At 42.8% G+C, this 27,711-nt stretch overlaps 1 protein-coding gene across 7 annotated transcripts in view; it reads right to left on the reverse strand.

Moving 5' to 3' along the window:
- Window positions 1–27,711, reverse strand: part of UBE2E2 (ubiquitin conjugating enzyme E2 E2) — a 366,525-nt gene that overhangs the window by 141,820 nt on the left and 196,994 nt on the right. For 2 of the 7 annotated variants that reach the window (XM_027086524.1, XM_027086523.1), the window contains exon 4: window positions 7,426–7,553. The exons of 4 other annotated variants lie outside the window; for them this stretch is intronic. In XM_027086524.1, coding sequence (XP_026942325.1) covers window positions 7,426–7,553 — 128 coding nt within the window. Of the gene's footprint in view, window positions 1–7,425; window positions 7,554–27,711 lie in introns of those variants that run through there. One more of the 7 variants, XM_027086527.1, reaches the window with a different exon arrangement.

Below are 27,711 nucleotides of genomic sequence, written 5' to 3' on the forward strand. Positions count from 1 at the left end.
TAGTGCTTGTACAACTGGTTTTCCCCTTCTACCAATCACTGCTGTGAGAGCCTCAGTTTCCTTATCTAGAAAATGAAAATAGTAAAACCCATCAGTAGTTCTCTGTGGAAGTTAAAGTATTTTGTGAATTACACAATATTGTAAGAATTTCCAGCATCTAAAACAATAGGCTATGTTCACGTGGACACAGTACATGGTCAAAAGATGGATGAATGTAATGATTCCTTGATATTAATATAGTAACTTAGTAATTAAGCATGCTGTTTGTTCAGGTATTTACTTCTCCTTGGAATGTCCTTCACCACTTTCACTTCCTTCAGCCTAGGCATGTCCAAATTTTTACGATCCTTTAAGGCCAAGCTCAAAAACCACCTCTTCCAAAATCACTTCAATGATAACCTTGATGGAAAAAAATCTCCCTTTCCTGTAATTACCAAAGAGCTTTGTATTATCCTCATCCTCCTTATATTATTTTTCTATATATTTAATCTCCTCTGATTATATATCAATAAAGATTAGAGCATGCCGTCAAACATCTCATTAATCCTAATAATAGTAATAATAAGAAGCTCTAGAGGGCTTATTATACACCAAAAATCATATACAGTAGGTCCCCTACATATGAACAAGTTCAGTTCCAAGAGCACACTCATAAGGCCAATTTGTTCTTAAGTCCAACAAAGTTAGCCTAGGTACCCAACTAACACAATCAGCTATATAGCACTGTACTGTAATAGTTCTATAATACTTTTCACACAACTAATACGTAAAAAGCAAACAAACAAAAAATAAAGAAAACATTTTTAATCTTAACATTGCAGTACCTTGAAAAGAACAGTAGTGCAGTACAGCAGCTGGCACACAGGGAACAGCAGGAAGAGTTACTGACTGGAGGAGGGAGGGGAGGTGGGAGATGGCAGAGCTGAGGGATCGTCAGCAATAGGGGGCGGAAGGCAAGCTGCAGTGTCACTCACGTCTGATGCTGATGGCGCAGGATCTGGTTCCTTGCTGGATTCAATTCTATCCACCCTCTTGAAAAAACGATCCAGTGATGCCTGGGTAGTAGCTCTTTTTTTCTCGTCACAGATGACACGGTAGCGCTGGGTTGCATTCTGAGCAGCTGCTGCAACCTCCGTGTACCGTTCTACCTTCTGATCCTCAAAAACTAACCTCAAAAACTAACAGCGCCGCCTCAAGTAAAGAAAATCCCCTGCCATTTCCTGCGTTGTGAATCTCTTCGTTTCTTCAGTTACTTCTTCTTCCTCTTGCTTCTCTTCGTCTTTCTCTGGGCCTCCAATTCCATCAGGTCTTCATTAGTAAGCCCCACACTTGCATCTTTGAAAGCTCGCAGCTTGACGGTTTGTATGTAGGGGGCTTACTGTAGAGTTTGAGAGCGTTTTATATAACCTACGAGGTAGGTACCACTACCACTTTATAGATGAGCAAACAGGAGACAGAGATGGTAGGGCCAGGGCTCGAGCCTGAACCCTAAGCTAAACCCCCCGCATCCTGCGCGGCAGGCCAAGAAGGCATAGTGACCATCAGGTCATCTAGGTGGTTGTGATTCGGCGGAGACCTGAACCCAGGTCTTCTGACTTCAACTCCAGCGATTTCTGAAGCACTTTACCCGTATCTCTGGCTTTCACACTGACTCCAACTGTGTGCCAAAGGACCTCCGAGAGGCAGCTCAACAGCTGAAAGTGCCCACCCATCACAGCTGGTTCAAATCATAAAATAACTCGGGAAGTGTCACCCACTGGGTTGCTGCTGCCCAGCACTGCCTTGAAGGTGACAGCCAGCTTAGTCCCTAACCTCCCTGCCAGGAAGTTGGAGATACACACCTGACCCCCACCCAAACTCACAGGATTTGAAACCAAGGGGGATAAAAACCTTTTAGCCAGCAGTCCCCAGTCTTTTTGGCACCAGGGACTAGTTTCATGGAAGACAGTTTCTCCACAGACCGGGGAGTGGGGAGGAGATGGTGTGAGGATGATTCAAGCACGTTACATTTATTGTGCACTTTATTTCTATTATTATTACATTGTAACATATAATGAAATAATTATACAACTCACCATCGTGCTGACAGGAGGCGGAGCTCAGGCGGTAATGCGAGCGATGGGGAGCGGCTGTAAATACAGATGAAGCTTCGCTCCCTCGCCCGCCGCTCACCTCCTGCTGTGCGGCCTGGTTCCTAACAGGCCACGGACCAATACCGGTCCATGGCCCGGGAGTTGAGGACCCCTGCTTTTAGCTACTCAGAATAAAATTATTTAGCACAAAGTAAACTTTATATTTTCTTCTTTTCCTTGTGATCATTTAAAACTAATAAAGTTATTTGATTCCTTATACAGAAAAGATGCTGAGAGAAGGGGGCTTCATTCTGGTCTGTGGTTTTCCCAGATCACACAAGTTCTGAGGAATACAGAATTAAGTTAGGCAAAGTAGCTCTCTGCTAGTAGACCTTCTTCAGACATTTCCCTTACAACCTACAATGGCCGAGGCGCGGATAACTGGCTCACGCGCTGAGTTTGTGCAGCAGCCCTCAGAGCAATAGAAGTGTTCGTACAGAGGCCCTGGGGGTGTTTATGTAGCTCCCCTACTGTAAAATAGCATTTGCTTTTCTTTTTTCCTCCTCATTTTTCGGTTCACGCATATGTTGCTTCATAATCGTGCGTGCGTTTGTAAACACGTTATGGTTCTTTTAGCACTCGCTTATTTTCTCATGCTCAGAAGCCTGAGCAGAACTAAAATGTATCAGTTAAGCAACCTTTAATGGCAGCTGAACTAATTTTGAGTGTAATTCTGCTATATGCATTGGTTACAAGTTTTGCTCTTCGTGTCTCTCATCTTTCCTAGCCACCTCTGAGCAGAGTGCTTATGAAAGAAAAAAAAAATTCATTTTGTTCTAGATAACTGAAGGATGAAAAATAAATTTCAAGAACAAGAGTCCCAGGAGCCCAGGCTGGCCTTTACGGAACTTCCCATGGTTCGATTTGTTTATTAAAAAAAACAAAAAAGTGCTGGCAGGCTTTGAAAACATAAGAGGGGTCAATAACTTGTGAGCACACACACGATCTGTGTTTAGTTTCAACGTGTGTGGCACCACGATTAAGGCAGGAGAGATGTAGTTCACACCATCACTTGCAAAAGATGAGGCAGAATCTGAGTCATTAAATCAGACTGTACGTAAAACACAGGCGACTCATGATTACCTTACTTTTTGATTTACCCATGTTTACTTGACTTGTCTGGCAGACGCAAAAGGCACTTCCGAGACTTCCCTGGTGGTCCAGTGGTTAAGACTCTGCGCCCCAATGCAGGGGGCCTGGGTTCGATCCCTGGTCGGGGAACTAGATCCCACATGCATGCCGCAACTAGGAGTTCACGTGCCACAACTAAGGAGCACGCCAGCCGCAACTGAGACCCGGCGTAACCAAAAAAAAAAAAAAGGCACTTCCTATTGGCGTTTAAGTTGGCGCTGAGAGTTCAGCTAGGTAGCTGAATTGCTTAATTTCAGCTCTGTTGACAGTTCTGTCCCTCGACTTACTCTGCATGCCGGGAAGCCTTTTGGAAAGCGAGCGTTTCAGGTCTCCCAGAAAAAGGAGAGGGGAAAACCTGCAGTCAGCTGTTTCTCGGCAGGGATAGCCCTGACTACGGCAGAAGGCTAGGACGAGCCTAGTGAGCTCTTAGACTTCTTTGGAATCAAGTCCCCACCCTTGACTTGAGAGAATCTCTGACACATCCATCAAGGAGCAAAGCACACTGCCACATGGAACCCAAGCAGACCAAAAACGTTCCCAACATCTCCTGTGCAATGTGAAGAATCTGAGATCAACTGCAGCTAGATTAGTAAATACACTGTACGGCTTAAAAGGAGGTAGGCTTTTCTTTTAGTGTTTGCATTTTATGCAGTTTAAGAAGCTTGGCACCTTAAGACTTTCACATAGTTCAAATACAGCTTGAAAAGCACTGTGATTCTAGGTGTGTTTACATGGCATTATTTCTCATGTAAGCATACCCGCACATCACCCGAAAGTGAAAGGCAGCTGTCGGATGACCCTGGCAGCAGGCGGGGGCGTGGGCTATGCTCTCTGGTTTACGAGGTGACAGTTCTCCTTGTCCTTATGTAGGCGAAGGCGCTAGCGTTCCTCCTATCACATCTGCTTGCTAGCTTCCTCTACCTTACGACTCTGTTGTCTTAGGCTTTCTGAGAATTTATTCCATAGTTTCTGTTTTAAAGTTCTCTGAGACTAAAGAAGACACGAGGCAGAACATGAGGCTTAAATCAGATTTCAGAGGGCAGATGGAAAGCACTTAGATAGGAGATGCCCTTAAAGGTCTAACCCAGCTCTCAGCTTTTAAAACTGGGACTCCTTTCATGGGTAGCACCATTTCAAATAAACCATTCTTTTTCAAGGCTTTTCGTTCTTCTAAAATAATAAACTCTTTCTAATAATCTGCTATAAATTAATAACTAATAAACATACCATATGAAAGAAGTAAATTATTACATGTAAGTACTACAAAGTTTTAAAAAATCAGTTACAGAGTATTAAAATCAATCAAATTTAAGAGCAGCTAATGAGCATCGAAAAAGCTCATCTGCTTATAACAAATCCAAATAGTACAAAACTAAGGAAAGTAAAACACTGGCGCTTAGTCTTCCCGTTAAGTTGCGTTAGCCTAGGATTCTAACAGGTACCTGAACTTAGTGTCAGAATTTTACACAATCTGCAAATATCTCACAAATGCTGCCTCCCTACTGTGAAACTCAAGAGTGCAGAAAACTGTTTCTTTCAGGTTATTTTACGGCAGGCGGCTGAGCTATTTGCTTTCGGTCATTTATCTTCTGGGAGAGCAACTCTGGAGACGCTCAGCAAGAGGGTCCTCCAGGTATTATTAACATCTGAAAACTTAAGAGGTGCTTCCTGGGCCAGTGTGCAAATACACCCTGGAAAGAAAGCCGTGACATCGTGCCCTAGAAGAAAGCTCTGTCAGTCGCCGACAATCAGGAAAACCTATAATTAAAATTTTAATTATTATAATTGACATGCAGCACTGTATAAGTTTAAGGTGGGCAGCATAACGACTTGACTCACATACACCAGGAAATGATGATCACAGCAAGTTTAGTGAACATCCATCATCTCTTATGCTACAAAATTAAAGAAATAGAAAACAATTTTTTTCCTTGTGATGAGAACTCTTAGGATTCAGTCTCTTAACAACTTTCATATATAATGTATTTGTACTATTTATAAATGAGAAGTGAACATGAAGAAAGAGAAAGTATGCTAAAACTTTAATCTTGGGTTTCTTCTTGTTGTTAATACTTTGGGTATTTATTCTGCTGAACTTCCTTTAAACCGTAATCACACCAACCCTCTCTTTAAAAATGGGTTAAAGTATTTTCTCTTTTGCTCACAATGAAAAGTAACAATCAAAGATCTAGAATTTAATGTATAGGAACAACAGCATTAACAGGCATATGACAAAACAAAGCACTGTGATAAGAAAATGGTAAAATAACCCTGTAATAATAAAATACTATGCCACAAATTACTCCAGGTTCCTTAAAAATTTAGTCTTATAAAAACTTTGTCTTTATGAGATAACCAACCACATCCACTCCCCCCTGCCCTTTACACATTGCTCTCTCTTTTTTTTTTTCATTCTTAGCCACCCACTGTCTTAATGAAACATACATCAATTTTTTAAAACCCCACTAACACAGACATTTCTCGTCAAGAGAATATGAACATATTCCTCATAAAAATAATGAACCACTGTATAAAGAATAAAATCGAAATCACTGTAACACAAAGCGTACTTCTATGTTTTTCAAGTTGTAGAAGAAATTTATTACCGTATTACTTTATTTTAGATTTCTTAGAGTGGAAAGTTTGCTTGCTACATTGATAGCAGAGAGAACACAACTTATCCTGCATAATCGAGATCCCTTAAGAGGTAACACAGTTCAGTGGTTAAAAGACTGACTTGCTAGGTTCAAATTCTGGTCCTGCCACTGACCAGCTAAGTAACCTTGGCTGAATAACTGTGTATTCCGTGCCTCAGCTTCCTCACCTGTAAAATTATGACAATATTATCTCTCAGGGATGTTCTGAAGTTGCCATGTTGTGAAACTTATGTAAGTGCTACCCACTGCTGATGTGATGATTCTTCTTTTGGATGCATACACAGCTATGTGAACAAATATAAATAGATGGCATGAGAACATACGATGTAAGCAATTTTTAAAAATAAACTTTAAGAAATTTTAGAATCGTTTTAGAGCTATAGAAAAACTGCACAGATAGTACAGAGAGTTCCCATATACCCCGCACATAAGTTCCCTTATTCACATCTTACGGTGTAAGCAATCTTTAATGATAGCCCAATAATGGAAGGACATTTACTATAGTAGTTAAAACTACAAATTTAATTAACCCGTAATCTCAATAACCCACCTATCAGAACCAGACTTTGAAACTTCTAAGTACTGTATTATGATGAGTACGTGCTGAATTTAATGTTTTGGTAATAGCACTGCACTTACTGTACTAATGTAGGATGTTTTATAGTCTCATTTAAAAAGGAAGAATAAAATGAGAAAGTTATTTTACTGTGTGTGATTACTTCTATATATATATTGAAGTTGCAAATTAAAACGTGTGAAGAAGAAAATAAAGCTGGGATATTTAAACAGATATTACTTCATAGTTTTAAGATTGAATTTCTCAAGACCATAAGGTAATTAAAGCTACATAAGGGCAATATGGGTGAAAACATTTTGAGATGAGAATTTTTAACTTAATTATTTGCTGACTGTTAGAGAATCACATTTACAATAATGCATATAATACAAGGAAGATTTTTCTGGGTTATTAAGGGAACAGAGGTAGAGAGGTACACCTGTAGAAATGTTCAAAGACAGCTCAGGCCCATGGCGTTAAGTGTAGGCATATTCACTGTCCAATTTAGCAGCCACTAGTCATACATGGAGAATTAAATTTAAATGAATTAAAATTAAATTAAGTTAAAAATTAAATTCCTCGGTTGCACTACACTTCAAGCACTCAGTAGCCGCGTGTGGTTAGTGGTTACTGTATTGGAAAGTGCAGCTGTGGAACATTTCCACCACTGCAGAAAGTTCCATGGAACAGAACTGCTCAGATAGCCACAGACTGTTTCACTAATCACGCGTAAGCCGAGTCTCAACCCAGAGCCTTCACCTCCTAACCAAACAATTTCTATTAAACTTGCCAAAATGAAGCAAAGGGACCCAAAGGAGGCTTACATCTCGTTTTCTGAAGTGTTTAAGGGGATGAAAGGGAAGAGGGTCTGGCTAATTCTCACATCAGACAAACGGCCACCAAGCAATGGAAACCGTGCTGAGGTCCTCAGAGCCGTGGCTGTACTCACGTGGTGGGGTGGCAGGGGCCAGCGGCCAGGGGGACTCCTCTTCGGGGGCACATGTCCTCACTAGGGGAGGGGCCCCCATATGGGGCCTTCGCACTGGTGGGACCTTCCCCATTATGGGGCTGGGGTTCCTGCCAGTGAAAAATGGGAAATTTCACTGTTAGCCAGCTTTGAGTCTTTCCCTATGTGAGATATTAAAAATGCTGCTTACTGGATTATTCAGTTAATTCAAAGCAGGGTTATATGAGATAAATTCTCAGAACTGATTAACCACGACGTGTGATGATTCTCCCTGCCCCTCAGTCTCCCAGAAAAAATAACCAGCAGCGGGACTGCAACTGTTCAAATCTTAGATCTAGTCACATACCAAAAAGATGAGATTGAACCAGACAACAGTTTTCCCAATCAAGATAAAAAATCAGGATAATTGTTTTTTAATGATCAGTGATGGGCAGTGGTGGAAAGAGAAAATGTAAGCAGATGTAATAAAAACCTCACAAAATCCCACGGCTCCTTATTCTCACCCCATGCAAACGTCTAAAATGAGAGCTAAAAATGAGAAGCAAATGCCTGAATTCCATCCACTTACCTCTCCTGACCGTTTTGTGATTTGGGAGTGATTAATGGTGATCAAATGGTCAAAACAAGGCTCTGTTGTTGTTTCTTTAAACAAATTTTAAGAAATCCACGTAAGCAGTTTGTTGATGCCTAATAATGTGGCTAACGATAAAAATCCCCCATGAACGCTTTCATGCAACAAAATGTTTTCTACTGGTGCGAGATGAGCATTTTCATGGTTTTAGCTGTAACGTGCACACTTACGGTGGAATATTTCTACTGACATTCTGAAACGGGAAGAATTACCCTAAATTTCTCCAGTTCAAACTCCTTTTGCCTGTATATTTTACAATGGCATACTTTAGGGCGGTAAGGTCAGAGGCCCATATTAATAAAATACTGTGGATTCCTCTGGATAAGGGATAACATCACACTTCTAAAAAGCACTGAAAATGAGACAGGCTGGGACCTGGGACCCTTTGCTGCAGTGCCTGCACCTGGAAAAACGTCTCCTCCAGCAACAAAATACAAAGTAACTATAAGGGACTAAACTATAAGGGACTAAACTGTGCGTGCATGCACAGTTGGGGCAAATTATGGACAAGAAGATACAAAAAGACCAGAAAAAACCCCAACTGCCACTTCTGAAGAGCCGGGAGCAAAAGCAGGGCACTGTGCATGCCCCCTGCACTCAGCACCACCTAAGGGGTGGGCAGACCACCTAAGCCACACCTCCGGCCCAACCCCCAGACACATCCCTACCCTCACCCCACATAAGGAACCAGCTTGCCCCCCTTGGGGAGCGAGCAAGTAAGGGAACGTTTTACTTGTTTCTGATCCCCTCTGCTGCAGCAGGGGCCCCAATAAAGCCTTGCCTGAACTTCTTGTCTGGCCTCTGATCCATTTCTTTTGATTAAGGAAGCCAAGATCTCCGGTCGGTAACAAAAAGATGCGAAAATTTCAGTTTGTGGTTTACTCTGAGATCCAAACAGGACTTGTGCACTGAAACACACGAATTTTCCTACCAGGTACCACAGATGGTGGTTCTGCCAGATTTGCTTCTCCTAATCTCTTGAGTTGCAGCTTTCCCCTCTAATCTCTTATAATTACCTGTGCTCCCAGACAGCAATCAGAGGTCAGGTTACTGCAAAGTACACTTCTCTGTCTGTCCTACAGTGAGACTGGGGGATGGAGAAGGGAATCGTAAGCAGGAAAAGCTACTTTACATAAAATTAGATGGTAGATTTGAATATAAATTATAGACCTAAAAGAGAAATTATAAACCTTCCAATTCATAACAGAAATGCCTTTCAGATAGTTGGGAGGTATCTAGAATCTAAGTACTTAATGTAAGTTTGAATGTTTCCCACAACAGGAACTAACATCCTCCTTGATTAGTTTCTTATCAGTATCCTTATGGCAGGCCCTGCATAAAAGTATTAATTTAGTAGAACATTTCCTAATTGTATTCAACATCTTAATTGTAGTGAGTAAATTAGGTTTAGCTGCTGCGGCAAAGTACAGTTGTAGAAATTTAAATTTTGACACAAGCAGTATGAAAAGCAGTTCCAGAGTATGTGGTCAAACAAAAACACTGACATAAATATCAAAGGCTACATCAAACATCAAAGGCACGCCTGCCTTTCAGGAGCTGACCAAAGTTCCCAGGAGTGGGACTGGAATGCTTCACTGCCAGGGTTTCATTCTAAAAAGATTATGAGGTCACTGACCCGGACAGTCTCAATCAAAATGAAATTCTGCTAGACTTCCTGTCTACCCAGAAACACCCTGATATTCTCAGATCAAAACTTCTTCACAATAGGCTTATCCATTAGAAAAAAAAAACTGCCTTAAAGAGAATGCTTTTTAAGAACAGAAACTTATCACAGGGAACTCTACTCAATACTCTGTAATGGCCTATATGGGAAAAGAATCTGAAAAAGAATGGATATGTGTATATGTATAACTGAATCACTTTGCTGTACACCTGAAACTAGTACAACATCGTGAATCAACTATACTCGAATATAAAATAAAAATTAAAGAAATAGAAACCTATTCTTCCGAATGATACTCACTTTGCTATATAGTCTAAGTTTTCCTGTGACCTTTCTTCCAAGTCACACCATGCTAGAACAGGACAGCAGTGCCTAAAACTACAGAGAATGTTCTGTTCTGAATTGTGAAAGAAAATTATTCTTCATAAAGCTGAGGCTAGCTGAAGCGGCCACGCCTCGGTACTGCTGGTTCCCTTTCCCAAAGACAGCTGGTGGAGAGGGCCTGACACCCTGACCCCTACATCCAGCTGCAAGGATGCCCTGGAGAAAGAAATGCCTCTTTCTAATTCACCCTAGAGGCCATATATGTTAACAGAGGCCCTGAAGACCACTGTATATAATATCACATTTCACTGACTCTAAAATGATGATGAGCTCTTACTCTGAACCACTAAGAAATTTAAAAATGGCCAAATTAAACTATAACTGATTTCTTATCACAGAAAAATCATACTTATTGAATGGGCTCTCATGATAAGCAGAACATGATATATGCTAATCTTTTTATTTGTGCTCAAGAGTGATATTATGGAAGCCAAATAATGGATTATTATTAGAACTTCTTCACGTTCAGATTTCAAATCTTCCGCCTCACTTTTCAGCTCCAAGATGACCGTTTGACCGCAAAACATGGGCCTTTGTGTCATCAAGAGCCTTGCTGACGCAGTGTATCTTGACTGTTGCCTTAGTACTATCCTTGGAATTTTCTTCCGAGCTGCTGACACCCTTTTTACAAGTTGTTGTTTGCTTGCTGTTTGGTTTTTTGGGTTTTTTTTGCATGCACAGGCAATAACAACTAAACTCACAACAGCTACCTGGCCCAAAGCAATTGATATTAGAAATGTTAAAACATGGTTGGGGAGGGCTTCTGAGAATCGCTAAGCTAGAGTAATGGGGCTCCTGAGGCCAGGGTTCTCCACTGCTTTGTCCCGTCCACCTAACGATTCACTCATTCCTCAAATAGTTATTAAGCTCCTAGTATGCGATGCAGGTACCAAGTTAGGGAGAGAGCAGAGCGCAAAGCAGGGAAGGACACTCCCCTCAGGGACCTTAGGAAGAGACTGGCGTTCATTGAAAAACACAGAAAATTAATACAAAGCTACAATTATTTTAAGTAATGCAGAGAAGAGGCACATGGTACCATAGTAACATACGACTGATCTACCCTCGTCAGGGAGGTCAGGCAATACCTAAGGAAAGAGGGGAGAGAGAAATATATCAGGCAGAGAAAAGAGCACGTGTAACGGGGAAGAGAGCAAAGAACTTTTCTGCATGGATGACTGTGCCCTGCGGAAAGGACTCTAGACTTTTTGAGGACTATTACATCAGGGCTCCAAACCATACCAATACTGGGGAATCCTAAATGCCATTATGTCCCGGTTCGAATGGGGCCTTATGGGGACAAGGGAGCGACTGGAGTTATTTCTTGACTTCAAGTGTGTAACTGGGAGACCCTCAGATGGGTGTCTGATATGGGGAGTAAGTGTCATTCGGGTGTGAAGGACTGAGTAGAAGCCTCTGAAACTTTCCCCCGCAAGTGTATTCCTCACTCAAGATGGTAACTCAACAGCAACACTGTGTATACTGGGAAGAACTGCCGAGATGAGAACACTACCAAAGCCTCAGAGAGGAAGAGCAGTGGTCCCTCCTTCTACCGCCTTTTCTGTACTTCTAATGACCCTGCAGAAAAAATAACGATGGACCACTGCAAGCTAAAAGTGGTGGAAACCCTGGATAGAACTTGCTGTGCTAGAGATGACGTTATACAGCTTCTGGCACTGGGTACCCAGCTATTTGTGCGAATATGGCAATTACGGTCCATGGGCAGAGACAGGCGACTTACTCCCTTGTCTGCTGGTGATGTGAACTTTCCCGATCTCCCTCCAAACTTAGTCTGCCGGGACCCGGACCATCTTGACGTTCCACAGTACGTGACTCTAGTCCACTATACGGACGACCGCGTGTCAACTGGAGCAGGAAATGGGAAGCAGCCTCGTGGGCCTAGTGAAACACGAACACCACACACCACAAAAATTAAGAGACGGGGCACGCTGCTTACGTTTTTAAAAAGCCTAGGGCTCCTCTCTAAGGAAAAGAACAGGTTGCTTCTTTCAACATCTACTGCGAAGAAAAAGGTCGGCCTCTTTGGATTGTGGAGCATATGCACATTCCATACTTTATAATACTGTCTGGACCCATTTATCAGAGACTTGGCGGCGGCCAGTCTCCAGAGTGACCCGAGTGATAGAGAAGACTTCTGCGGCACATCTAGACGATGATGGATCTGGGGGTGCAGACCTATCCTCGATGGCTAAGGAGTGCCAAGAGAGACGTCACACCGCAGATCCCTGGGGTTCTGGGGCAGAGAACAACGTTCCGTTCAAAAAACAGCCCCTAGTATGTTACGGGGCCCAGGGCCTTGGCATACCCAACCATGGTCAACAAATGACCCTCTGACATAAAGTTAGATGGGCAAAGAAAAAACCCACTCTAGGGTGGAAATGGCTTACCTGGGATTAGGCCCAAGTACGTTCAGAGGGCACAAGGAAATTACATTTACAGGTGACCCAGACTCCCATACGACGGGTGATCAATAGACAGAGAAAACAGGAATTCAGACAGAGCCCCAAGTGACCTGGGGCTACACCGCAGGGTCATTCAGCAGTGGACCTGAGGGACCGTGGGAAGGAAGCGTGGCGGGTGAGGACACAGGGCAGCCCTGGGCACTCACGCCACGTGGGCGGAGGGAAGGCCTGGGCTACAGACGCACCCTGACTCCGGGGCAGCAGCGAACGGACAGTTGGTCAGGGGCCTGGGGAACAACAGGGACAGAGGATGTGCTGAGGAGGTCTGGGAAGGATGGATGCAGGTGGCACAGGTCAGGTGCTTTCTGTGCTTCAGGCTAATGCCCACCAGGAAGCATCCCCCAAAATGTCAACATGTGTGCTGTCAAACGTCAACAAAAGGTGGACAGGACGAGTCGTTCTAGGGCTGCCAGCCGGCCTCCCGCTCAGGCCAGCAGAGAGTTGATACCATGGGCCTGTGAAGAGAGTGGCAGAGGCTCTTCCTCTCACCAATGCTGGAAAAGTTACTGCAACTGCTACATGTCTCACCTGCCAGCCACAGACACTGATACCAAGCCCTGGATACGGCATCATTACTCAAGAAGACCCATCACTGACCTGGTGTAAGATCAGTTCCATGGGAAGAGGGGCAATGATCTGTCTTTACCACAGTGTTTGGCTTCCAGCTCCCAATACCTGTGCTGCCACCACTGTCCCTGGGCTTGTAAAATAACTGATTTCTCAATAGGATATTCCACAAAACGCCACCTTAGGCCAAGGCACCCATTTTATAACAAAGGAAATGTGGCAATGGGTCCAGAACCTTAGAATCCACCGGTCTGACAATGACTCATCCTCAAAGCTGGCCCAACAGGCAGGGAGAGTGGTCTACTAAAAAGTAACCCAAGAGGCATCTTAGGATAACTTCCTGCAGAGTTGGAGCCCTGCCCTCCAGGATGTGGTATAGGTATTGAAGCAATGGCTTCAATATCTGGTCTGCATTACCGAGAGCTACGATACTCAGGTCTGGTAACCAAAGGATGAAAACAGGATTGGCCTTTGTCATCATCAATCCCAGGGACCCACTTGCAAAATCTGTGTTTCCCATCCACGCAACGCTCGTATTCGCCAAGTTAGAAGTCCTGATTCCTAGGCAGGAGTGGGGGATGATTGTTTCCTCCAGGGGACACGCACAAGTTCCAATAAACTTGAAGCTCTGACCATCTCCTGGTCATTCTGGACTCCCCGTGTCAATACACCAGCAGAAAACAGGTGGTCAGGTGACTGCGGGGGATGTTCCATCCTGATATCACGAGCAGCAAAGACTATGGCTACACAGTGAGGGAGGAGAGGATGTGTCCAGAACTCGAGGGATTCATCAGGGTATGTCTAGGTGCTTCCACAGCCAGTGGTGACCATAAATGGGAGATTTCAGCACTTACGGCTCAACAGCAACAAGGCAACCAAGGGCTCAGACAATTGAGGGAAGAAGGTCTGGGTCATCTCAGCAGGCCAGCAATTCAAATCAGACCAATTTGCTACCGGTGAAGGAAATCTGGACCGGGTGACAGATCGTGGTGCTGAGTCTCCAGGTGAGCTGCAGCAGTGGAAACTAGTTTGTTTCTCCTCTTGCCTCAAGGCTCTGGCATGTGATTACAGCAGGGCTTCCCCTTAAAGGGGACTCAGGTACTGCCTGCACTTGGATCTCTGGTCGCTGGGAGGAAGTGAGGGCGTCTCACTCTCACAAAAGCTGAGGCCCCATGTCGTAGTACGGAAGCGATGGTGTCTGGCATGGGTGGGTCTGAGCGGTAAAGGGGCAGATGATCCTGGAGCCCTGGACGTACCACTTGAGGTTCTCGCACCCTCTCCTGTCTTGTTTCAGCTGCTTCATCAGTACTGGTGTCCCTGGTATTAGTCTGGCAGTGCCTGCTCATGCCTGGGGGCAGTTCTTGCCTCTCACTCCATGGCTTCTGAGTTGACATGGCTTTGGAGCTACACTTTCACACCACCCATCAACTACCTGGGGGTGTGGAGGAGGTAATACGTTGGAGGGAAACCTTTGACCAGTGGGGGACAGGCAGCAGAGGAAAAATTCTTCTTCCCTTCTCCTCTCACAATGCATAATCTTAGGACACAGTTCAGAGGATGCCTTGGCCTGTGACCTTATAGGATTGGGCAGTCCCAGTAGCTTACACACGTATGCGCTCTCCCTCCCACCAAACTACACACTTCTGGTCCCTCTCCCTCCTGGGATGCTATCCCCCGATGAAGGAACGGCACACAGCTTGCTGCTTCAGGCTGTTTTTCTGGGGAACCTAAGCTAAGATGAACCTCACAGGAGTGGTGTCTTTATGATCTGTCCACTAGGTCATTCATTCCTTTGGTGCTCAGAGGTGGCAAGTGAAGCCACAGGCAGAGCTCAGATCACTCAGAGAGGGAGACAGAGTGAGAAGAAACGAGGGCCTAACACGTCGCCCGTCAATGGCCATAAGGATAATGGCTAGAACAGAAGATGGGCACTGGCCAGAGAGGTGGGTGAAAAACTGGCAAGTACTGATGTTACCACGAGGGAGTTGACTAGGGCATGGAGAAAAATCTGTCATTTGGGAATTCCCTGGCGGTCAGTGGTTAGGACTCTGTGCTTTCACTGCCGAGGGTCTGGGTTCGATCCCTGGTTGGGGAGCTAAGATCCCACAAGCCCCATGCCCAAAAAATAAAAGGAAAAAAAGAAAAAAAAATCTATATCTAAGGAGCTGCTGCTTTTTAATTATGTTAGATGCTGACTGCTGTGGCTACTTGATATGATGTATTACCAAAGAAAATGAAATGATATGCAAATAAAAGTGTGGTAGAGGAAGTTTTTTCAAACCACATTTTATCGGGGCGGAAAGACTCCAGGCAAACTGTGTAAGAGTGGAGGAATCAGAAACCAGGAAGCAGACCTCCTTCTCTGCCTCTCTGGAGGGCAATCTGGTGGGGATCCAGGCTGAGAAGAGGATGATCCGGTGGTTATTAATTTACAAAATTCTGTCTTTTAAAGTTTTCTCTTTCTTTTGATAAAAAGCTTAGATATCTAAAAAGAAAAGAAAAAAGGCTTGTAACACAAACTTTCGTAAGGAGATACTATAGAAGAAACACAGAAAGCTCAACTTCCTGAATAAGGCACTTTGGGAGACTTAAAACTATATTTCATAGCAAAATTTTCTTCGTTACACACAGGAGGACGTGGGAGTTCATAAAAATGCTTTATATGTCTTTATGAACACTGAGGATCAGAAAACAAATCTTCCTTAATACTCAGAATTTATCACAAAGCCTACAGGTATGAAATAATGTCAACTGCTGATACAAGAAGCCACACAGTCATTACAAAATTTTTAAATTAATTCTATATACGTATCAGTCACAGAATTAAATTTTTTAAAATTTAGAAATGTTGTAGTACTCTTCTTTAGCTCATTAAAACTTCTATTTATTTAATTTAATGTATTGCAATCACCTCTGCCTGATTTTCACTATAATTTCAATATCTGAGTCTGTTTTGTACATAAGCTCATTTGTATCATTTTTTAAAAATTAGATTCCATGTATGAGTGATATCATATGATATTTGTCTTTCTCCAGACAGGTTTTATTTTCACAGCATGTATTACACAGACCACATTTAAATCTAAAGTTATAGTCAACAACATAAAAGGCAAGGAACTAAAATCTAAATTGTAACTAACAATATGAACACTGGGGAACTTCAATGTAAATAAATATGATATGTTCTTGAACACGAGTGTCTCAGCAGTGGTAAATACATACAAGTGTTTCAAAGGACCCAGGTGGAGAGTTTTATTTGCTGTCCCTGCTTCTGGTAATGCAAAAACATATTTAAAATCTTTAGCTCATCATACTGCCTCAAGTGCTGTATAGTTAAACAGCTGTCTTTCAACCACCACGGCACAAAGCCATCTCGAACACACTCTAACTTAAAAATAAGGCAGAATCAGTGTCCCCGATCCACAATGTTGGGGGCTACTCTGGGCACGTGAACATGAGAACCAGGTCAGTGGGCTTTTCTGCAATAACACAACCCTTTGCCTGCCTCCTGAGAGACGGTGACATATCCTCCACATTAAGCTCTCCGTCCCCACAGAAGATGGGCACTGGCCAGAGAGGTGGGGTGAAAAACTGGCAAGTACTGATATTACCACGAGGGAGTTGACTAGGGCATGGAGAAAATCTATTATCTGGGAATTCCCTGGCAGTCAGTGGTTAGGACTCTGTGCTTTCACTGCCGAGGGTCCAGGTTCGATCCCTGGTTGGGAAACTAAGATCCCACAAGCCCCATGGCCAAAAAAAAAAAAAAAAAAAGAAAGAAAAAAAAATCTACATCTAAGGAGCTGTTGCTTTTTAATTATGTTAGATGCTGACTGCTGTGGCTACTTGATATGATGTATTACCAAAGAAAATGAAATGATATGCAAATTAAAGTGTGGTGGAGGAAGTTTTTTCAAACAGGCTGATTCTGATTCAGGCTTAAGTGGATGGATGGTATTCCAACCACTCTAATTCACCGACAGGCACAACGGCTGCCTGCCAACACCAGGGTGGATTCTGTTTTCATCTGATGCTTCAGAATACCCAGCTGACACACGGCCAGGTCAGGTGACTTCGGAGGTTTAAGAGCTGGCCTAAAATCCCCAGCATTTTTACACTAGACTTCAGTCTCCAAACAGTCCATTCTATCTTTAGAATTCTAACTACAATGTGAGCAGCAAAGGGTTTTGAAGAAAGGCCTCTTCAAATTTCCTGTGCTTGGTTCAGCAGCCTATCGGGCTGTCTAGCCACAAACAAGTCTCAGGACTTTATTATTTTTTTTTTTTTAATTTTTATTGGAGTAGAGTTGATTTACAGTGTTGTGTTAGTTTCAGGTGTCCAGCAAAGTGATTCAGTTATACATATACATATATCCACTCTTTTTCAGATTCTTTTCCTATATAGGTTATTACAGAGTATTGAGTAGAGTTCCCTGCGCTACACGGTAGGTCCTTATTAGTTATCTATTTTATATATAGTGGTGTGTGTGTGTTAATCCCAATCTCCCAATCTAACCCGCCTCCCCACTTCCCCCCTTTGGTAGCCATAAATTTGTTTTCTATGTCTGTGAGCCTGTTTCTGTTCTGTAAAAAAGATCATTTGTACCATTTTTTAAAAATCTCAGGACTTAAATACCCAGCTGTACCCCTGCAGGGGTCAACAAGGACCAGTTCTAGGGAGAGCAGGAAAGAAATTGGGGGGGACAAAATGGTAGAAAATGCCTTCCCCCCCCACAATCCAAGTCAAACAGTAACTCAACTCTTTATAGCTATTTAATATCTGAAAGCTATTCTCCTAAAAAGTGAAATTTACCAGTCTAACAGAAATCAACGTAACTAGACTGCAACATTGAGTCTGATCTTATTTTTACCCTTTACCTCAGTATCTCACCTAACAGCTGTGTATTTCAAAGCCCTGACAGATTTGTTTGACTGACGTGATCTGTGACCACTTCCTTTCTATCAAGAAATACAGTTTTCTCCTTTTGATGCTAAACTATTTCTGTTCACACAGTACGAACCCTTTGGTCTGTTTAGACTCTGGGGTACAAATGTTAACATGGATATCATGCAGGTCATAATTTTACATCTTACTAGGTGTTTATTAAAAAAGATAAGAACGTCTAGGATTAATAAATAGAGTTCTTCTGTCTCCATGAGTGGCTCATCCGGATACACTGTTGAGATCCGGCAGGCTTGAAGGCCACCGAAGCTGCGACTGGGCAGGTCGCTGAGAGAGCCATGGTACTGGAGTCGTACATCTGGCTCATGGGATGGGGCTGGGATCTACAAGGCATTTTGGCTGAAGATGTTAATCTACTAAACATGTTAAAATAAAGGTCTATCTTTCCATTTTCAAAAGCTGGCGTCATGGGACGGGGATTGCAAGCTGCTTGAGGGGAGGGGTGAAGACAGCTGCTAAGAGAACAGCCTGGAGAATATTCATTGTAAGAGGGTGTAGCATTCATTCCAGGTCCCCAAGGTTCCGTCTCCTAATTTCTGGGGTGTTAGAGGCTTTGGGCAGCTGGCCAGCACGAGGGCTCACTTAAAATTCTCATTTCATTTTCCGAACATTGATCCATGAGAATCCCTAGCGTAATTCCAGGGTTCAGACCCTGGGGAGGGGTGCCCCTGAGTTTGGCAGTATCTCCTGGCACAGTTGCTATGAGAACATTCTGTATGCCTTTAGTCCCTGGATTCCTGCATCTGGCAAGTCACAATATGTGATAACCAATTAGTAAGGAATTCAGTCACATGGCTTCCTTCTGGAATGTACATTAGGGAACAGAGTTTCTTAGCCACAGAAGTAGCCTATAAGAACAACGGGTTGTTTAAAAATCACACATAAAAAGCAAAACATCGCAAACTCACTGTCAAGAAACAGAAAATATTCCTTTTGATCAACCTGTTTATAAGTGTTACTGAGCTCTCTCCCCAAACTTTGTACTCTTACCAGATTTCCTTGTTGATGAAAATAATTTGACAATTATTTGGGGACAAATCTAATAATATTCATGTTTTCCTTAAAATGAAGGCAAGAAGAGTTAACTGTGTGGTGTGGTGAGTGTTCAAACATGGGTGCAAAGAAGCTACAAACCTTACAAGAATACTGAGATGTGGTATTGAGAAAATCTGGGGCTCTGGTGGTAAATCTGACAATCACAAAACTACATTCATTCTGATTCTTTGATGGTTTCAATCTGAGTACAACTGAAACCAAATATTTCAATTTATGAATGATGTAAAGTTTTTCTTTTCCATTTACACGTGGGATAGGTCATTTCCACAATAACTAATTTCTTAAGTATTTCAAGAATATATCAAGCTCATGACACCTAAACTACAGTGAAAAGGACAATTTTAATACTTTAAATATTACTCAAGTAAAGAGTACACGACTAAGAGCTGAATGGCTTCCCGACACCGGTAACTATGCTGTAAAATTTACTTAGTATCCAAAACTGTACAATTACTTAAAGTGCCTGACACATAAAGTTGAGATTTGTCCTTTTTAATTCAAACCTTTTCAAACAAGGAATTTGTGATACCAGAGAAAAGACAAGTGTATTATCTAATTTTGAGTACTACTTCTGCCAATCTTTGGTTCACAGCTTCCACAGGCTCCTACATGTCTATATAAGAAAGCCCATGTTCTGGTTCTGGTACCCTAACTCCTCCATGATTTGGGGTCCCTCACTGCAATCTTACTTCCTCTTGCTCTAGAATGAGGAAATCTTTCTTCTAGACAACCTGAAATCCTGGACCTTGCTCACTCTATGCCTCTACCTGTGCTCTTTCTAAAGCATTCCTGGCACACCTTTCCTGCTTCTCTCCACTCAAGTCCCGTCTGAATCCATTTTAAATGCTTTAAGGGAACCTATATCGGTTCTGTTTGTGGTCCCACAATCTTAGCTCAGAGGCCAGCATGAAATGATGCTCTTCAAACGTCTGCTGAATTAAACAGACTCTACAGTCAACTTAAGACCCCATGAACAGTATGCTCCCCACAGCACCAGCTGGACCATTTCCAGTAACTGATCTTCAGAGTCACTGTGCTCATCCCGCATCCACGTGCCCACGTCGAGAGTTCTTAAACGTGCTGATTTCACAACATCTTTCTGTTTCTTCTTTTCTTTTTAACATCTTTATTGGAGTATAATTAATTGCTTTACAATGGTGTGTTAGTTTCTCCTTTATAGCAAAGTGACTCAGCTATACGTATACATATATCCCATATCTCCTCCCTCTTGCGTCTCCCTCCCACCCTCCCTATCCCACCCCTCTAGGTGGTCACAAAGCACCCAGCTGATCTCCCTGTGCTATGCGGCTGCTTCCCACTAGCTCTCTACTTTACGTTTGGTGGTATTTACAAGTCCTCGCCTCTCTCTGAGTGTTTCTTATACTGATCAAGTAAGTGGTCACCCGTCCAGTGTGTAGAGCCCAAGGGTGCGAGGACGCAGAGACGCAGGACCAGCCCTTCTACGAGGACGTACGCTCAGTGATGATAAAGGAAGATCAAGGTCGGTATCGTGGGAGAAGAACCAATGAGCCATGGAAATGCAGAGGAGGAGGATGGGGCGCCTGTCTGCGGGCGGCAATCAGGACTCCGCAGAGGCACAGTAACGCTCAAGTCTGCCCTCGCAAGGAAGCTTCTTGTGGTGACTCGGGGCCTCAAGGACTTCTCCCCTTTCCATAGCATTAATGGATGACGGTGCTTCTTTCCCCTTAATGAGGATGATGATTAGAAACTGACTGTGTTTACCGAGCACTCACTATACACCAGGGACTCAATCAGCACTTTACACGTCCCGATGCACTGGACTTCCACAACGATCTAACCTATTAACATGCTGCCGTTTTACAGAGAAGCAGACCGTGGTACAGAGAAATGAAGTATCCTGGGGAAAAAAATCTCACAGGGAGTAAGAGGCTGACCTGGGAACCACTGGGCGTGGAACAGTCAGCAGGGTCAGCTTTGGGTATAGCCCGGTCAAGGGATGTGTCTTTATAGATGATGCCTGGAAAGGGCCCGAGAGAAGAGAAAGAGCGAGACGTGGAAGGAAGAGTACTCCAGGCCGAGGAACAACATGGAGAAGCAGAATGGTGAGAAGCAGAAAGACGGCCAGTGTGGCCAGAGGCAAGTGAAGGGGAGGAAACACAGCAGCGGAGGGGGCTGCCCTGGCAGGCAGAGCCCAGCTCGTGGCTGGCCTTGGGGGCCTGAGTGTGGAGCTCGACGTGTACTGACTTGCCTCTACATGGTGCGATCCTTATTTCTTGTTCTCCACACTGAGAGTCTCAATGGCAGATACCATCTCTCATGCTTTTAAGTATTTCTTGCAGCATTTAGCCCACAGTGCAAGATGGGCTGGGTGTCACCGTGAGCGGGAGTAGCTGTGAAGGTCTAATGTAGGAGAAGCAATGGGAGAAAGAGGGCATTCCAGGCCTGGGGGATGCCAGCCGCATGGCTGTGAAGGCAAAGTAAACAAGTTCTAACCACAGTGACGGGCTCTGAGGAAACGGGATTGTGTTGTGAGAAGGGAGGTAGGATTCGCGAAAGGAAAAGCGTTTTCTCTGGGAAGAAGAAAACTCTAAGTCAAGATTCAATTAGGATAAATGGTACATATACACACAATGGAACACTACTCAGCCATAAAAAAGAATGAAATAATGCCATCTGCAGCAACACGGATGGGCCTAGAGATGATCATACTGAGTGAAGTAAGTCAGACAGAGAAAGACAAATATCATATGACATCACTTATATGTAGAATCTAAACAAATGAAGTTATTTACAAAGCAGAAGTAGAGTCACAGATGCAGAAAACAAACGTGTGGTTACCAGGGGGTGGGGGGAGGGATAAATTAGGAGATTGGGATTGACATACACACACTACTATATATAAAATAGATAATCAACAAGGACCTACTATACAGCACAGGGGACTCTACTCAATACTCTGTAATGGCCTATATGGGAAAAGAATCTAAAAAAAGAGTGGATAGATGTATATGTATAACTGATTCACTTTGCTGGACACCTGAAACTAACAACATGGTAAATGAACTATACGCCAATAAAAAATTTTTAAAAAGATACAATTAGGACTTACACTCCAATTTCCTTTAAAAGGAAAAACAAGTTCTCAAATTCTTTCCCAAATGAGAGTGCTCCAGTATTTTGTGAGAATACAATAGACACTATGGTATATAAACTCGTAAGACAAGACTAAGAAATGCCCAGAGAAAGGAAAGTACTTAGTTACTAATAAAATGTTGACATGTGGTCTTAGCAAGGGGAAGAAGTACCACGCAACAGTGGATAAACGTGGGCATGGAATCAGAAAGTCCTCAGTAGAATCCTGGTTTAGCCACTGTGATGCAAAGACCTAAAGTCAAGGTTCAGGGTCATACGAGGTCTAGACAGCTGGTAAAATCAGATGAATACCTAGCCGTGGGCTGCCCTCCCAGCCTGCCCTGTGCACGCGGCCCCCTATCCCTCCTTATCAAAGGGCTCAGGGGCCTTCCGGCCTGTCCCCCAGGAGCAGGGCTCAGTCCCCTGCCTGCCTGCAGAACCATTTGAACAAGGCCATCACATCCTTCTGTGGGGACCAGGGGATACCCCACCCGCTTTGTACCACAAAGCCGGCCCCCGGCAGCTTCTGGCTGCTCACTCTATAGACATGTGCAGCTCCCCTCTGACCCTGCTGGCCTGCAATCTCTCTCCCCCTGGAGCATCAATCTCAGCTTTCAGGGGTTGGGCGTAGTGTGTTCAGTCTTGCCCACAACCCTATGGCAGCAATACTTTTCTCATGAAAGAGATGAAGAGGCGATCACAACAGCCACTTACTGACACAGAAAACAGTAAGTCCCCCTTCCGGAAGCACAGGCTCAGCAGCCATGGCTCACAGGCCCAGCCGCTCCGCGGCATGTGGGATCTTCCCGGATCGGGGCACGAACCCGTGTCCCCTGTATCGGCAGGTGGACTCTCAACCACTGCGCCACCAGGGAAGCCCTGTTTTTTAAAAGAATTTTAAACCAATTTATAGTGCAAAAAAATGCTCAAAATCATATACATTTACTGTTGAGATTAACCCAGAACATTCATCCACATCAAATTTCATTAAAACATGTCAAGAACTCTTATCACCATTTATCTAAAACCGCACATCAAAGAGGACTCCAACTTCACATAGGATAGGATTTAATCAGCTGACATTCACAGTGTTTTTCTTTTTTTAAGGTATAAACTCAGGATGTTTTTGTTTACTGCCATGAAACTAGTCTAGTTCTTCACAGGGGGTTAAATCAATAGGACAGCAATTCAGTTGGTGGAAGACATACAGTCGTGAGAACAAGATTTTCTTTGGTATGCTGCAGTATCCCAGGTGCCCGGCATAGTGTGCCTGCCATACAGAAAGTGACACTCATTAATTATTTGTGGAAGGAATAAACACGTGGGTACAAGTCTTCTACCAGAAAATGTCATTTTTTGCTTCCATTAACATCTTATCACATACATGAACAGAGTATCTGTTCAAGGCATCAAAAGCTGAAAATACAGTGTTTCGTATTCTCACTGGCAGCATAATCAAGAATCTTATCATGAAAGCAAACAATGTCTATTCTTATAGGACCGAAGAGAAGGTTTATCAATGTCATTCAGAACTGTGAGAAAAAAGTAGCAGAAGTCCGTATATTATTGTTACCTCGAAGCGAGTCCAGAAGTAAACATATCTCCATAGGGAGGGCCGGGGTCGGGGGGAACTTTGTAAAGTATTTAAGTCATCTTTAACTGAATATGAAACATTCAAAAATGAGAAAACTACTATTAAATTGGATGGAATAATAGGAAGCGTTATTCTCAAATACTACATTTGTTGGGAAAAGGAAATAAAGAGAAAAGGAGAACGTAATAGAGTTGTGTAGATATTTGCAGCAGCAATTTACCCACAAAACAGTATAATGGGTACACCGAGATGTGCAGTTGTGTAATGAAAAGCCTTCTAAATATGTAAAAAATTAAAGTCCTCTCACCAGGTGTAAAAAAGTCTGTTTCAAGTTTAACGTGATAATCATTTTTGGAAATTTGCGTTTAAATGCTGGTACTATTTGTTACGACGTTTGGCTTTTCCTTTTATTCTGCCTTTTAATTATTAAATATGAAGAGTGTTCATTCAAATAAACAGTAATTTGCACTTTACGGCATCTTTCAGTCCACGATCTTAAAGTATTAATTAATTAAGGAGGTACTATTTATCCTAAATTAGGGTAATCAGAGTTAAGAAGGGCAAAGACTCCTGCTTTTTTTTCTCGATATACACCATTTTGGAATTTGAAACTGCTTGTGATATAATAACTGTATTCGATAAAACATTGAGAATATTTTACAGAAATTACTGAAAAGCTGATTTCTGGGTATAGCTGCAGAACATTTATCCAAATCTTCTGGACTGAAAGTTGTACATTACCATGGGATCGAGATTAGTAGGGTTTACCTACGTGCTTTTCAGTTAAGGTATTCGGTTTAAAGGTGGTTCTACGTGAACTGTTTGCAAGAGCTTATTTAGTGACTGTACATCACGGTCTTCTGGTTATTTATCAGCTTGCACTACAGTATGTGGGCCAACTTGGCCACATTCTTATTGAAAATATTTTGGATTAATTTCACTCCCTAAAATATTACGGCTTTATTTTCACTAAGCATCACATAACTGCATTTCTGTAATGTCATCATTTATGATAACAAAACAACCAAACTCAGGTCCTTAACCTCCAGTTTGCAGGGCTTAGTAATTCAAATAAATGGATACTACCTGAGAACAGGAAGGTTTTTCTATATACAGTGGTTATTTCAAAGAAAGTGGTTTTCAGAGAGTAAAACTCTGTTTATACTATTTTATTGTCACTGCAAAGCTCTATTTTGTATTTAAGAGGCGATCCACAGATACATCAGGAATGGTGGTAAATCTATAAACTCCTTATGCAACTCATAAGATAGCTCTATTGAATGTAATACGTTAGCTAAGAAAAGGATAATAAAATTAATAGCTCAGGGTTCCCCTGGTGGTGCAATGGTTAAGAATCTGCCTGCCAATGCAAGGGACACGGGTTCAAGCCCTGGTCCGGGAAGATCCCACATGCCGCAGAGCAACTAAGCCCGTGCACCACAACTACTGAGCCCATGTGCCACAACTACTGAAGCCTGCATGCCTAGAGATCGTGCTCCACAACAAAAGAAGTCACAACAATGAGAAGCCCGTGCACCACAACAAAGCCCGCGCACAGCAACGAAGACCCAACACAGCCAAAAATAAATAAATAAATTCATTAAAAAAATTAATAGCTCAAGGGAAATCAGAGAAATGTTTAATGGTTACAATTACCCGTAGTAAGCATACTATACTGTACTCAAGCCATTTCCGAAGAGTAACATAAATTGGAGACCACATGTCTTGTTAAGAAAAGGGACAATTTTAATAGGAAAATTTACAAAAAGACTAATAGCCTGATTATTCACATTTTAAAATCTATCAAGTTATGCTATCTAATACCTCTCACATATTGAGCTCACAAACAAAATTTGCTGATTTCCTCTTAAACAGTAAAATCCATCTTCCTCCACGCTGGACTCGACTCAATATACTTCCAAAAGCATGAATCTGTGGTGCAGAGAAGTGATCTTCAAATCATGTTCTTGTAACTTATACAAAAGACCCCCCTCTGTCCCCTACCTTTTCTCGAAGGAGGAGAGGGTATGTGAATGAGGATTCAGCTTTGTATGCCAACCCATAACGTAGCAGCCCAGCTTTTACATGTTCTGGAGTCTGGGATCAAATTCTGTTTAAACAGAACTCCATAACTTAACAACAAATAAAACCAACAAAAACCCAAACCAAAAAGCACTATAAACAAGCAGATTTCTTTCTCCTTTCTCCTGTTGTCCCCTGACCCACTGTTCCTTACATACTCACATTTCCTACTCTTCAGATACAGAGGAAGTGAAAAACTGAGAGTAAGAGGTGAGAAAGGGTTGGAGAAAGAAAAGGAAGAGATGGAGCTGCTGTGAAACTCATGTGAGCATCCCGCTGAAGACGAGTGTGCGCTGAGCCCTGAGTACCTGAGCAGGTTCAGAGCTAGGACTTGACATTAACATGCCATCATGAGCCGCATATACATATCAGCGTCACGCCAGTACTTGCGGGCTCTTTGATCTGCTTAGCGAGAGTGGCGACAGTGACCGTGAGTGACAGTGAGGACAGTGACAGTGCTTCTGGAAAGCCAGGCAGGGTACTGTCGTCGTTATATTAGCTCTGTTCCCGAGCCATTGTTGCTGATAAGAGTAACAAAAAAGTCGTATCATTACAGATTATTTTCTTTCAAAAATTTTTAAAGAAAATTTAATTCTATTAATGCAGTGAAGAGAGTAGACACGGTCCTCAAATTGGCTTTTCAATGCCTCACAAGTGCCTGGAAATACATCAATGCTCTATTAGCACGTCAAATTCTCCAATTAATTCACAAGGCTCTACTGAACATCTTTCCCACAGTGTTCAGACAATATATTTAATTCCTATAATGGTACAAAAAAAAGTTGGCTACTATATTAAAACATGTTTTGAATATTTGGAATTCAGCTAGACATTTTCTGGATGATTCTTAAACTGTAGAGTATTCAGGGGTTTTTCTTCCCATCCCCAAAGAAATTAGATTTTTCTTTTTAGACGCGAAGGCAATTTTTTTTTTTTTAGTTTTAATAACCAAATTTTGCTTTCCTAGCCTCACACGAAGAATTGGTTTATTCTTATGGTAATTTATTTGTGAGGACAGAGACAGACGAAGGAGAAATAGCAGCAATAATCCGGAGAAAAAAGTACATAGTTTACTGGGCTTCCCTGGTGGCGCAGTGGTTGAGAGTCCGCCTGCCGATGCAGGGGACACGGGTTCGTGCCCCGGTCTGGGAGGATCCCACATGCCGTGGAGCGGCTGGGCCCATGAGCCATGGCCGCTGAGCCTGCGTGTCCGGAGCCTGTGCTCCGAACGGGAGAGGCCGCAGCAATGAGAGGCCCGCGTACCGCAAAAAAAAAAAAAAAAAAAAAAAGTACATAGTTTACTAAGATGGAATACATGGATTTAATGTCTCATGTGAGAACATGATACATGATGTGAAAGTTAAAATATCCAAATCATGATAACTCTGCTTTCTTAAAGGATAAAAAAGTCACCTCAGGGTCTATTTCTTCATCACTAATACCTCTCACATACCGTCACATCAATAACACCTACCTGCTCTACGCAACACGAAAACAGCAGAATGATAGCATCTTGATTAGAAGTCCCTTCACAGATTTCAAAAAAAGGATAAGCATAGTTAAGCGTTCTGTGTTAGGTACACGACTGAATGCATTAATGGAAACCTTGCAAGAGTAAGGACTTCCTGGACAGACCTCAGTTTGAATTCTAACTTAGCCATGACTTGCTGCGAGTAATTTAACCTCTTTGAGCCTGACTTTTCTCACCTACAAA

The sequence above is a fragment of the Aethalodelphis obliquidens genome, unplaced genomic scaffold (assembly GCF_003676395.1).
Source record: "Aethalodelphis obliquidens isolate GAN/ISIS:26980383/991018 unplaced genomic scaffold, ASM367639v1 scaffold56, whole genome shotgun sequence".
Lineage (NCBI taxonomy): Eukaryota > Metazoa > Chordata > Mammalia > Artiodactyla > Delphinidae > Aethalodelphis > Aethalodelphis obliquidens.